The sequence below is a fragment of the Etheostoma cragini genome, chromosome 16, assembly GCF_013103735.1.
Source record: "Etheostoma cragini isolate CJK2018 chromosome 16, CSU_Ecrag_1.0, whole genome shotgun sequence".
Taxonomy (NCBI): domain Eukaryota; kingdom Metazoa; phylum Chordata; class Actinopteri; order Perciformes; family Percidae; genus Etheostoma; species Etheostoma cragini.
The window spans coordinates 13338854-13351542 of record NC_048422.1 but is presented as its reverse complement, the minus strand read 5'-3'; the positions used below and the strand labels follow the sequence as shown (position 1 = coordinate 13351542).

The following is a 12689-nucleotide window of genomic DNA, read 5'->3' as shown; positions in this document are numbered from 1 at the left end:
GGGGTCAGAAGAGCAACTTGAAACCAGAGAGGAAGGTGGAACACTGTCTTTTAGCCTGGTATTAAAGGAGGAAATTCACTTAAAGGACCCACACAAACACACACACAACATGACCGTGGTCGAAGAAAGAGCAAAGGGAGAAAGCCAGCACATACAGCCTCTCATGAAAGTGAAGGGATTGCCCCTTGAGGGATTTGTTTGCTTTCTGTGATCATGACAGTGACTCTTAAACAATGACACTTATGGCATTCTTCCATTAATGGTACCTGCTTGACTCAACTCGTCCACAGTGCCCCGTCCTCCCTTTCTTCATTGCAGATTGTTACCGCCTCATGGGTGAGGCGAGCCGTGGCTGGTTGTCATAGCAAAAGTTGCCATGACCTAACGCCACAAACACACTCAGAACATCAAAGGTGTGTTGTTTTTGATTTTCGGCATGTGGAGCTGGAGGCAGCAAAAAAAAAAAAAAAAACGCTGACTAAACTATTTAGACACGGCGGGTTTGTTCAGGACACCCCCGTCTTTTGCTAGCAATGATGACACAGTGAATAGTGACAATATTCTCCGACCAATCAGTAGTCTGCAGGTTTTCACATCACCTTTGGGTATTGCCTCAGCTTGCTTGGAACCTGGACTGAGGTAGTACTAAAAAAAGTACCTGTTAGCTGGTACCAGGGACTCTTTTTGTGTTGGAAAACCAAAAAAGGCGAGTAGAGTTGAGACAAGTTGAGTGGGTACCATGCAGTGGAAAAACGCCAATAATGCTTGAGCATTTACCATATGTAATCAAACAAGGATATTCTATTTATTTTTATGTTGGAATAAGTCACTTTGGAAAAAAGTTGGAAGAAATGCTCTTTATTAAAATGTTATCCATATAATTCAGTGTGATATCGGGTGCCCCTTATACACATCAGCTTTTGGGTCAGCAAGGGCAAACAGTTGGTACAGTGAAGACACCAAGCACAACAACTTGAAGATCCAAAATTAAAACCACTGTTCACATGAAAAATTCTTACAATTCAAGTTGCTTTTACAGGTCTTATTATTGTTCTGCTACCTGTTCGAATCATCTTCCATGGACATTGAGTGCACCGAATACACCATTAGTGTGACACCAGATCATCAACTAAAACATAATATACATTTTTTCCAACATGTCAAAAAATGCACAGTATAGAGTGATAGTATATATTTATTGAATGTAATAGTTTATCATGCACAAGAAAAATAATTGAAACATTAAAATATTAGTGCACCACAATAGAAAGGTAAATAGACAGTTTCACATTCGTCACTGAAGCACAGCTTCTCTGAAATGAAATGCTTGGCTGTAGATCCAGTCAACAAACAAACTGAACAATGTGTTACAGAAGTAATCCCTATTTTGGGATGCACACAATCCTACCAATAGTGGCACACAGGTTCTACTGATCAACAGGTGGCGGTAACACACCAAGACATGCTGCAATGCGCCAGTAAATTACAGAAGAAGAAGACTTCAAGCTAGCAAGCCTTGTAGGTGTGAACAATGCTGGAATTTGCAATTTTTTTTTATGGTAAGGAAATGCACTTGTTGGTCTATTAGACCTCAAGAATGCACAATGCGTTTTGGTGAGCAACGCTGAATGTTTACTTTTGTTTGTTTGACAGGGCCTGTCATACATCTGTTATCATGGGACAGATAACTATTCTAATATCTAATGTACATTGGAAAATTAGAAATCTGCCACTCTAATTCTGTACAGTAGAAAGTACATTTTTACATGTTTGGTAACCTTTCACCCTTGTGTTCCCCTTTCAGTTGTATTTTTGTCACAGGCTTCTAAATTTTTGGTAAGAAAACTTTGAGAGGCTCATTTTCATGCACTTTATCCAGAAAGCCCAAGTTGAAGTAAGGGTACAGCGTCTCAGTGAAGGTCTCCCTAAAGGTGTAGAGGTGAATCATGCACTCTGCGTTGTAAAAGGACACCAGGCCCCTCTTGTAATCCAGGTACACTCCGATCCTGGCCAGGGGCTCCTCCAGAGACAGGACTGTTGGGGGTGAAGTGCCAGCCATGTACTGTATCCCATAAGAAAGGGACAGAGTCCAGAAGCCGTTGGCTGGGAGGGCTTTGATGACTCCCTTTCTAGGTACTGACTCCCGGGCCACCCCCACAGTCCAGACTGTGCTGCTGTAGACTTCAATCTCCCAGTAGTGGCGCCCATGGGTGAATCCCTGGCTTCCAAGCAGTGACAGGGCAGCGTTGAACCTGGAGGGGTTGTCCTGCACGGTGTGGTTAAAGGTCTGGTAGCGAACACAGGTGAGGGAGGAGGTCAGACTGAGCCAAGGGTTGGCTGTGCTGGAGTTAAATGTGATGGCTGCTGGAACTAAAAACAGGAAAAGTATAACATTACAAAATAAATGAAAGGATTCTTTGACAACACATTGTGTGTAATTCTGTGCTTGCAGTTTACATTTTCAAAGTAAGATAGGGTCAAAGTGTTACTTAAAGTACCTGGATAAATGCTTCCTTTCATCGATTTCCACACTCTGTACTGCAGGGGCCCCGCAAACCGACCCTCGCACAGACTGGGCGGTGTAAAAGTGGGTTTCTCAAACTTCAGTGAAGGCCTGCCAACAAAAGTAATGTCAGAAGAGTAAGGGAAGAGAAGAAAAACAAGGTCCATCCGGGACAAATGGTTTTCCACACTCACCTCTGGAGCAGGACTTTGATGCTCTGAAACAAGAAACAGGAATAAACAAAGGATAAGAGAGACGGGTGATTAGTTTTGTTGTATCTGAAAGACGAGAAAGCTTTTTCCACATGACATCAATGTCTGAGCTCACGCTATCCCACCCTGTGGGATCTCCCTGTGGCCGGGGGAAAGTCCCGCAGCCGTGGCCTTGTGCCTGAGCTAAACTACTTATCCTCCAGATAAACGAGTGAGATCACTGGCCTACATCCTGTCTCCACTCACTGCACAAGTCTTTTGTTATTATAAAACTAGCTACAGTGTTAACATTTTTATCAGTATATGTAAAAAGGTACTCTTAAAATGAATTCAAACTGACATGCTCAACATGTTTGTGGTCTTTAGGAATAGTGCACGAACTTAAACAGGATAGCCAAAATGGTCACACCCTGCTCAGTCAAGTCTTGAATGTTTGTGCCTGTTTTGGCACGGAAATACATGACAGAATGATACATTAAACTAACTTTCAGCTCACATTTTACATCTCCACTTTGTCTTGTTTCATTGGGATGTGAACAGTTCTTGAAACAACTGGAATTTGAAGTTTGAAATCAACAGCTCGGCATACATCGCCTTAATCATCCCCAAAGCTGACTCATCATGCTGTGAAAACCTCCAGATGGACTGTATTTTTTGTGTATGAAGTGGATATGTGCTGAAATTACCCGTAGCAGAGTGAAGGGGTCCTGCTCTTTTAGTTTGTCCTCTATCTCGTGGACGGCTCTCTGCAGACGAGAGATCTCTACACACAGCAGGGCCTTGTGCTCGTCCAGTCGGATCAGCTCTCTGCGCTCCTCCGTCTTCAGCTTCACCTGCAGCAGCTTCTCCTCCTGGTACAGGAACTGGTGCAGGTCGCTGAACTGGGCTTCAATGCGTTGCTTCAGGTCAGCGGTGTGCTCCTAAGTAGGTCGAAGATGATGGACTCTGTCACTTGGAGAAATCACTTACAGTCTTTTCACAAAGCTGCAAACATGAAATCTATGCCATGCCTTGCTCTTTTAACTGTAACACTCAAAATAAGAGACATTGTCACATTTTTGCAGAAATATCCGTTCCTTTCCGGTCAGATTTTAAGACATTAAATGAGTCAAAGTGGACATCCATAGTCCAGTAGTATTTGCAGTGTGCCCATTATGTAGATTGTGTGTGTTTTGGAAGCGTTTCCTCTCACCTTGAGCTTTTTAACCTCGTCCTCAGCTTCTCTGTCGCACTGCAGCGCTGTGTTAAGCTCAACTTTAAGGGAATCCATGGAGCTGTTCAGAGACGCCTGACAGGACAGAGACACAACATCATTGCATACTGACCTGGCGGCCCGCTTCACATTTTTGATACAGTGTCACATCTGCGTTTACTAGTTGTTTTGGGGCAAAAACAATACATAGATACAGTTTTTTTAAAGTTAAACATGAAAATTAGATTATCACTTGCAGTGATGTAATTTAAAAATCAGATGTAGTAAAAGAAAGTTTCCACCATTACAGTGACCATGTATACTGCACTATGCAGTAAGAAGTGAGATGCATCCTATTGTGTAGACAATTTGAAAGTAAACAGAAATCATTTAAACTTCATAAAACAAAGCTTAACTCACCCTGTACTTCTGTTCAGCCTCCTGTACACACACCATGGTATGATTCCTGTGCTCCTGGGAGAGGCCACACACCAGACACACCAGCTCCTGGTCCTCCTCACAGTAAAGCTTCAGCTCCTCTCTGTGTCTGCTGCAGCGTGGGACCGGAGCAGGAACCCTCTCTGTTACGCCTACATCTGCCAGGCGAGGTCCAGTCCCGCTCTCCTCCAGACCCTGACAGTAGCTCTCTACTATGTTGGCAACGATGCGGTTGGGCCTGTAGCTTTGCCCGGGGTACACCTTCCTGCACTGAGGGCAGGAGCCTGTGCCTCCCTGAATGGGCCCCCGGGGGCCGGTCCAGTAGCCCTCAATGCACCCCTGGCAAAAGGTGTGATCACAGGGCAAGGACACCGGCTGCTTGAAAAGATCCAAGCAGATGGAGCAGGTAAGATCTCTGCTGATTCTGTGTGCTGAGCTTTTGGTTACTTTTCCAGCTATGGGAGGCTGTCGCAGCTTTTCCATTGCTGCAGCAAAGTCTTCTTCCTTTGATTTCCAACTTTTCTTGTCTGGCTTTATCCCCTGATTTAGTTTTTCCAGGTTCTGCAGATACACTGTCTGGATTTTCTTCACTTCTTTCTGATTCTTACTCATTCCTTTGCCTTGATTGTTTTCTTTTGTTCTGAGTGCAGAGCTGGACCTCCACGTCCTTCCTCTCCTGCAGAGTGTGGCTGCTTTCTCTGGCCTCCGGTCTTCCTGTTGATTGTGGGGAAATGAAGTGGGTGGTGCTGAAGCAGCCACAGCCTTTCACATCATCAGCAGATAGCAAGGGGATCTCAAAGGGCCCCCCCTTCTCCTTCCAGACGTCACATCTTATTCAGGAAACTGAGGCGGACCATGGATAATCTATCCTTGCCATTTTTCTTCAGTGAAGTCTGCCCAGTAAGTGCAAGAAATACTGCTTTGACAAACTCTTAATCTGCTGTCGAGTAACTACAGAAAAATGTAAATCCTGTGTGTGTATGTGTGTGTGTGTGTGTGTGTGTGTGTGTGTGTGTGTGTGTGTGTGTGTGTGTGTGTGTGTGTGTGTGTGTGTGTATGTGTGTGTGTGCGCACGTGCGTGCCTGCCAAAGTGTTTGGGACTGAGAGAGACCAACAAGAACTCTGTGAGCAGTAACATATTTCCTGTCTATTTTTTATGGTAATGCTCTCTGCCAAGTAAGTTATCATTGTAGCTGAAGTGTTAACAAGATCATTAAGGATTAACATAGAGAAAGAAAAAGGTCTTGGAGGTAGAAAGCTCCACCATGGGCAAACACAAGTACTGGGAGTTTCTTTTCCCATCGTCCAGTTATCGTAACAGATATTTACAGCCTGATCCCTGAGGGCTGGAACATCTGTCCAGTAAACGAGAGTTTCAGTAAACAGACTTCAAGTGTCTTCTTGTGACTTGCTACAAAGCAAAAGAACCCTGGCACACATCAGCATGTAAATATTACAGTGTGGTACAACAGGCAAGCTAATCCCGCTAAAGCGCTGAGTGTGTGTGAGAGAGGGAGATACACAAATATAGAATAATTAACATCTTATCTGGTGTGTGGAGTGTATTTAGATGTTTTGAGTCTCTTGTTGAACAGAGAACTTGTATCCCTGAAAAGCCGGGGACAGCGAGCCGCTTAGCAGCTAACTTGACATGGACAAGGGTGACATCTGGTGTCCAAACTGAAAATAAAAATAAGATGAACGCTCACACAGTACAATATAGTTAGTGAGTGAAAACTCTTAAAATACCTGTTAATCAACCTGTAAATTTACAAAATGCAGTAAAGTTAAAGTAAAAACACAAGAAGTACGCTGAAGTGCTAATTCCTCAAAAATTAAAAAACAAACATGTGGTACAACGTTACGTAGAGCAGGTAAACATTAAATCAGTAATTACTTATAAAAATGTAGCTCTACTTGCAGAGAGGCCCTTGGGCTCAGAAAGCAAGGAGGAAACAGATGAGTGCACAAGTTGTAGATAATGTAAAGCAATTGAGAATCACTATCAAGGTTGTTTCTCACAGACCTACAGTGTAAGGCAAAGACCGTGACCAGGCAGACAGAGTGATGCAGCTGATGAAGCTGCGTGTGAGGAAGCAGGTGCAAATAAATCTTTGGAGAAATGAGGCATGTCTGACAGCATTAATGTATCCAGTAGTAGCCACCTCTGTCTGCTCTCCCTGTGGTTTAGTGGCCCACCAGGACGATTGCATCTTTGAACTCAGATGCTCTCCGAGCTGCTGGAGCTGTTGTGCAGGTATGAATCCATGTAGAGCAACATGTCCCACTTGTTCCACAATCACAAAAGATTTTACATATTTAAATTGTGCAACAATTGTGGGCATGTTTTCTAATGCCACAAACAAAGACACTGCTCCCGCTCCACCTATGATTGGGATGATTGACAATGACAACAATCAAACTGGCTAACTCTTTTTCTCCCTTATTATTTGTTTTGTTATATGTCATTTTGTTTGTCTTACCTTGAGTTTCCCAGGTCTTTTCAATACGTTGCTTCTTACCTCTCCTGCACAAGCTTTTGTTTACACAGCATGTACTTATTACATATGGAAGTGTAAATTATAACATAAGAACACATGTCGGACTATCCAATCCAACCACCCTGAAACAAATCAGGTCAGATGTGGTGGATTTGTTGCATTAGTTATGATATGCGATGACTGGAAAATATATGCAAGAAGAAAGAGAAGATATGATATGAAACTTTTGTCTGCTGGATTCCACATGAACTGAGGTTTTAGTGGGAGAATAAAGTCCACTGATGGCACACAGTGTAATTAACTTCAACTAACCTTCGGTGGTCCTTGATAAAATGACCATGTTTAGAGCTGTTCAGAGCTGCACACACATAATTAACACAGGACACAGATTAGGATTGTTGAGTTAATTAAGCGTAACATTACAATTCCTGTAAACCTCATGGGTCAGGAAGGATTTAAGTGGGGTGCAGCCGAGGGTAAGTGAAGTTGTTATAGTATTGCATCAAGTGTAGAAAACAATTTCATTTCTTGCTTCATAACTGCAAGCGAGTGGGGTTGTGCACTAAACCCCTAAAACTCAGACTGCAAAAACACTACTGTAAACACTCTGCAAAAACAGTCTACTGCAGTAGACTCTTAGTCTTATTCATATGTTACTCTTATAGAGATCTCTTGCCAAAGTCAGATTTTTAAAAACATAACACAGTATTTGTTTATTGGGATAGCTGTGGAGATTTTAATCCGCTTCTTCCATAATTTTGATTTCTGTTTGGACATTTTGGGAAATATCCTCTTTGCTGTGAGTCTGTTTATCCTCATCTGCCCCATTACAGGAACACTATATAATTTAACCCATTAATATGTTGCAATGTTACATTTCTAGGCTATGTTTGTGTATCTTATCATAAAAAGGATGAGAAGCAGTGGCTAGTTGTGGCACCTCTAGAGACAAAGAGAGAACATGTGCACAAATCTATGCAGCCATGCATATGAGTGTTTGTGGCAAATTTAACATTTATGAGGACAGAGAGAAAACTAAAGACACACACACACACACACTCACACACAAGGCACATCTGATACACACACACACTCAATAAAACCCCAAGGTTGAACTTAAAAGCTAAAAATAGCCTCAGTGTATGCAGGAGTGAGTGACCTGTACGAAGATAAGAAGCACAAAGACAGACAGTGAAGAATATTGAATTTTTCAAGTTGGAATGATGGTGGTTCTAGTGATAAAGATAATATTCTCAGTATGTTCTCTTTTATATCTTAACTCTCTAATACTATCTCAATCAAATTATATGTAAATTTAATTATCTAATTTCAATTTGAATTTACTTGTTGCTTTATACTTTTTTAGCCTTGCTAGTGGCACGGCTAAAATGACCTTGATGATCCCCCGACATTTACTTTAGCACCATCATTGAGTAAAATGATTAATTGTCTAATGACCCTGAGCAGATGCCGAGGCAATGTCAGAGCATACTTCAGGCACAGAAGCTTCCTGAACTCGTATTCGTTTACCTTCCAAGATAATGTGAAACCACGGACACAAGCAGGTGCACAGTACAACGTGTGCTCAAACTGGGCTATATTGTCACATTTCAAAGTCAAATGAAAGGACTGTTGCAGCATTCTGCCATTTTGACTGTGGTTTTTAGTACATTATAAATCTACATGCAGCCTGTTTATTCAATGTTGATGGGTAGTTCTGTTGTTTTCTGTAGTTTGAGAACAATGGAAAGAACCAACCAACTGACAAACCACCCAAGGTCACCCTCATGTATTAGGGAGATCGCCACACAACACGTATTGTAATATTGATGATATATATATAATATATATGATATTTTGAAGCAGTGAAATAACTAAAATGTTTCTAAAAAATTAAACTGTAAAAAAGACTTTGTTAATTAAGATTTTCTTTTCTTTCTTTTCTTTTTTTACATTTTGATATGTCAGCAAGAAAAAAGTGACACATTTCACAGTTTGTCTCCCAGAAACAAACTGGATAAAAGTAAGAAATTGTTGAGAAAGCAGCCTGCAAGGTTGTCTGATCCGTTGGTACAGGGAGGGGGGGGGGGGGGGGGGGGGGGGGGGGGGGGGGGGGGGGGGGGGGGGGGGGGGGGGGGGGGGGGGGGGGTAAATCTAATACACCTCCTGCTATTATTATCAGCAAGCACATCGAGCTACTGTATGAAATCATTAAATTAGTTTGGACAGTATGTGAGTATGAAACAGCATTCCTTTTTAATTTCCTCAGAGAGTCACACTGTTAGCGTCTGTCTGAGTTTGGACCCACACACCATCGCTGCAGATTATATTAAGTCTGACACTTCTTATAATATGAATCACGATGTGAACACCTCATCCACACTTCACTCCTTCTGTCGCTCTATAAATTGTTTGCCTCCTCTTCACCCGCTGGGAGCAGCTCAGCCTTTTGATGCTCTCACTGCAACTGTTGAGGATCACGACTCTCCTGCAGATCCCTGCCTGAATCATGCTTTGATCCTCTGACTCTTTAGGTTTGAGCTTTCGAGTTTGTTAATCTGTAGCTGTGATGATTGGTCTTTTATAATGTTTATACTCAGCTCAGTGTGAGCTCAGCATTCGGAGCAGCTCTGCTCCTCCTTCAAATACCACTTTTCTCTCTGCCTTTCTGCATGCTGCTGCAGATCACTTCAGGGACATTCAAAGCAAGACAGCAAAGGAGGATTGCAGCGATCTATTCGGCAAAACAGCAACACACATCCAGACGCAATGCAGGTACAATTAACATGCTTTAATTGACTTATTGCTTGGATATACTAGCATGCAGAACCATAATGGTAATATTAATTTATGTGCTTGTAGAGTATTTTGTAGCTAACTTAGTATACCGGTATTTGTCTTATTAAAGTCTTAACACACAACTGAACATTATATTATTATAGTTTATGTTGGCTGGTTAACTTGAACCACTTTCTATGCCATATAAGTATATCTTGTACTTTTAATCCACATTTTCATCTGAAATGTTTTGAAGTGGAAGTATAACAGTGGCCTTACAGTAAATTAAGTACTTAAGTAAACTACAAGTACTCGACTTAAGTACAGTACGTGAGTAAATTGGTGATTTCAAACTTTGAATAAAGGGCACATGCACAATGTGAAGCTAGCCTCAATGCAGATACTACTGTAATACAATATTCAGTGTTTTCCTGAATACCGTTTCATTATAATAATAACAATAACTTCAGGCCAAAACTTCTTAGCCATTTGGCAAAAAGTAAAAGCATCACAGGTGGGAAATAGTCATGTTTGTCTGTGCGTGCAGCAGGAAGCGAACTATGTTTAACTGAATTAGCTATCAACTGCCTATTTTGCAACTGTGCCAGAAGAAACAATCTTGCAACGTTTGTGATGATCAGTGGAGGATGATCGCCCCCAGTGTTTATGATGACTTAGGTGATCACAGGGAGCATCTCACTACTCGGCACACATTGCTTTAGTCCTTTGAATAATGCAGCTCTGTGGATGTTTAGACCCAAGATCCCCTTCCTCTTCAGATCTTTTAGACCAGTTTCTCAACATGGTGTCACAGAAAATCTAAGTATGTCACAGGTCATTTTACTTGACTCAATTTTTTATAGTTTGCTTGTGTGTGTGTGTGTGTGTGTTATTTTGGAGGGTCAATCATTCATCAGACCACTCGTAGTCATCCTTCACTGCACCAGTCCCTTTCAGCCAACTCTGATCTTTTATTGATGCAGTTTTAAGAAGTGTGAATTATTGAATGACATTCTTGATGCTGGATGCTTTGGCATCCTTTCATATTCAAAAAGTGGGCCGAGGGGACAGCAGCACCCCAGTAGTTTTATCTATTTCCTATACAAACTCTTTACATTACAACCCATTAAGGTCATTTATCACAACACAAGCAAGTAAACTACTTACAGAGAAAAAGAAAACCCTTCAGAAAAGACAAAACACTTAAATATACATATTATATTATATTATATCAAACTGGCTATAAATAAGAAAAAGACAAAAGGAAGGAAGAACAGTATAGTCTACAATCACACTGACAGTGACTCAACGCATACTGTATGGGACTGAAAAACCCTGGAAAACAAAATTTCCAAAATGAAAACAAAAAAGCCTCACAGATCATTTTAGGATTATTTTACAGTAGATCCGTTGTGCTATTTAAATTAACCAAATAAATCTCAAGCTTTGTTATCACTGAAATATTTAACAGAATATACAAACACTGAGTGTGTGCATCCAGTGTGAGATGAGAAGATATTGTGTGGTGAAATATCTGGAAACGGGCTTACACGTCCCTATTCTATAAGTGCTCATGTTACAAGAATATTAGATTTTTCCCAATTCTTTCTTCTTTTTCTTTTTTCTGGAAACTAAGCACATTTAAAATATCTTTAATTTCTATTAATTTGTATAATACATGCAAAGATTGATTCTTTTCTAACCTGCAATGTTAAAATAAGCTTGATGCAATATAGCATGTAGGTGCAAATAGTCCGAAAGAACGCAAAAAGGAGGTGCAACCGCAGCATTTGAGTATTGACGTATTGATTACTCAGGTTTAAATCTGTTCATCCATACTCACCAGCTGGCTGGATGTCTGAATGTAACTCCTGCTGCCGGTCCAGCTGTCACATGAGACTTTTTACATTTTGTCATCAAAATATCATATCGTCACATGAAAGCAGATCTAGCTTGCCAGTTCCGAACCTTTACATCAGTATGTAACTTGCTCTTCCTAAAGTGCATTTACGGGATTGATGTTACAGGATCTTACATTAAGTTTTAAGAACCTTCTGCTTTCTGTAACCATAAGGTATATCTCCCCTTTTCTGTCTTTCTCAGGTGGATGGGAAGGCAGTGGATGGCGGCCTGCTGCCTGATGCCAACGGGAAAGATCCAAACCCGGGTGGAGAAACAGACAGCTCCAAATGGCAGAAACCACGGCTCACACGTAAATCTTTGATGAATTGTTGTCTCGTCAAGTGGATTATCGCCAGCACCACCCAACAAGGGCCAGGTACACGCACACCACCAGGCTAACAACAACAACCCAGTGCATTGAATATGTGCATGATTGTGTGTGACAGCAGGGGAAGTGGGACTCAAAGCAAAGCACGAGGGAGAGACCGTAGTAAATTTGAAAGCATCTACCCAATCTCTAATGTATATATGTACAGTAGGCCTATATATTAGGGCTGTAATCAACCAAAGAAAATCTTGGTCGACTAAAGTCATGAAATTTCGACTAAAAATTGACTGGGGCGGGGAAAAAAAATTTAGATTAATTAACTGTACTGTCCCGCAATACTTGTCCTTGTAAGCTATGTGCAGTATGTCAAATTGTTTTTGACCTAATTATTTTGCACTGAAATGACACTTGTCTGTCGGCTCTTACAGCGCTGCATCAGCGCTCCGTGCATGTCCTCACACGGAGAGGGTGTGGTGTGGCGTGCTGGCGCTGCATATGAACAAGTTCTTAAAACCTCAGCCCCCCACAACAGCAATGGGCCTCATATCCTGAGCAATAAAGTTGACAATTCCTTTCTGTGATAGGCCTATTATTTTTGCGTTTGGATGGTAGAGGCTTAATATCAAGCGGGGTCTGGGGGGGTCTGGGGAACGCTACCGTAGTTGCTCTAAAAACATCCCCATTAGCAATAAGAGCTTCCCACCTGTAACGCTTTATGCTTCCACCTTATGAAATTAACACGGCAAAAAATTGACCAATCAGAATTTTGGTCGAGCCAGAATGTATCGACCAATAAATCGACTAGTCGACTGGGAGATTACAGCCTTAGTGTGTG

At 41.6% G+C, this 12689-nt stretch overlaps 2 protein-coding genes across 4 annotated transcripts in view; one reads left to right on the top strand and one right to left on the bottom strand.

Annotated features, from left to right (window-relative positions):
* Positions 1-1385: 1385 nt before the first annotated feature.
* Positions 1386-5294, bottom strand: trim69 (tripartite motif containing 69). The gene is made up of 6 exons (XM_034896536.1): positions 4328-5294; positions 3908-4003; positions 3402-3635; positions 2698-2720; positions 2499-2614; positions 1386-2370 (listed from the first exon to the last, which is right to left on the bottom strand). The coding sequence occupies exons 1-6, from the start codon at positions 4955-4957 to the stop codon at positions 1826-1828; spliced, it is 1644 nt and encodes a 547-aa protein (XP_034752427.1). The 5' UTR covers positions 4958-5294; the 3' UTR covers positions 1386-1825.
* Positions 5295-9147: 3853 nt separating this feature from the next.
* The window catches only part of LOC117959411 (calsenilin-like), a 13307-nt gene continuing 9765 nt past the window's right edge, over positions 9148-12689 (top strand). For all 3 annotated transcript variants that reach the window (XM_034896548.1, XM_034896546.1, XM_034896547.1), the window contains exons 1-3: positions 9148-9380; positions 9531-9621; positions 11728-11902. In XM_034896548.1, the coding sequence (XP_034752439.1) occupies positions 9616-9621; positions 11728-11902 (181 nt within the window). In that variant the 5' untranslated portion in view covers positions 9148-9380; positions 9531-9615. The remainder of the gene's footprint in view (positions 9381-9530; positions 9622-11727; positions 11903-12689) is intronic.

Excerpts from the sequence above, each read along its gene's own strand:
- trim69 (XM_034896536.1), bottom strand. The coding sequence starts at position 4,957 with ATGAGTAAGAATCAGAAAGAAGTGAAGAAAATCCAGACAGTGTATCTG. Across the intron at positions 4,004-4,327 it reads AGGCTGAACAGAAGTACAGG|GCGTCTCTGAACAGCTCCAT; the intron begins GTGAGTTAAGCT and ends CTGTCCTGTCAG. Across the intron at positions 2,371-2,498 it reads GAAAGGAAGCATTTATCCAG|TTCCAGCAGCCATCACATTT; the intron begins GTACTTTAAGTA and ends TCCTGTTTTTAG.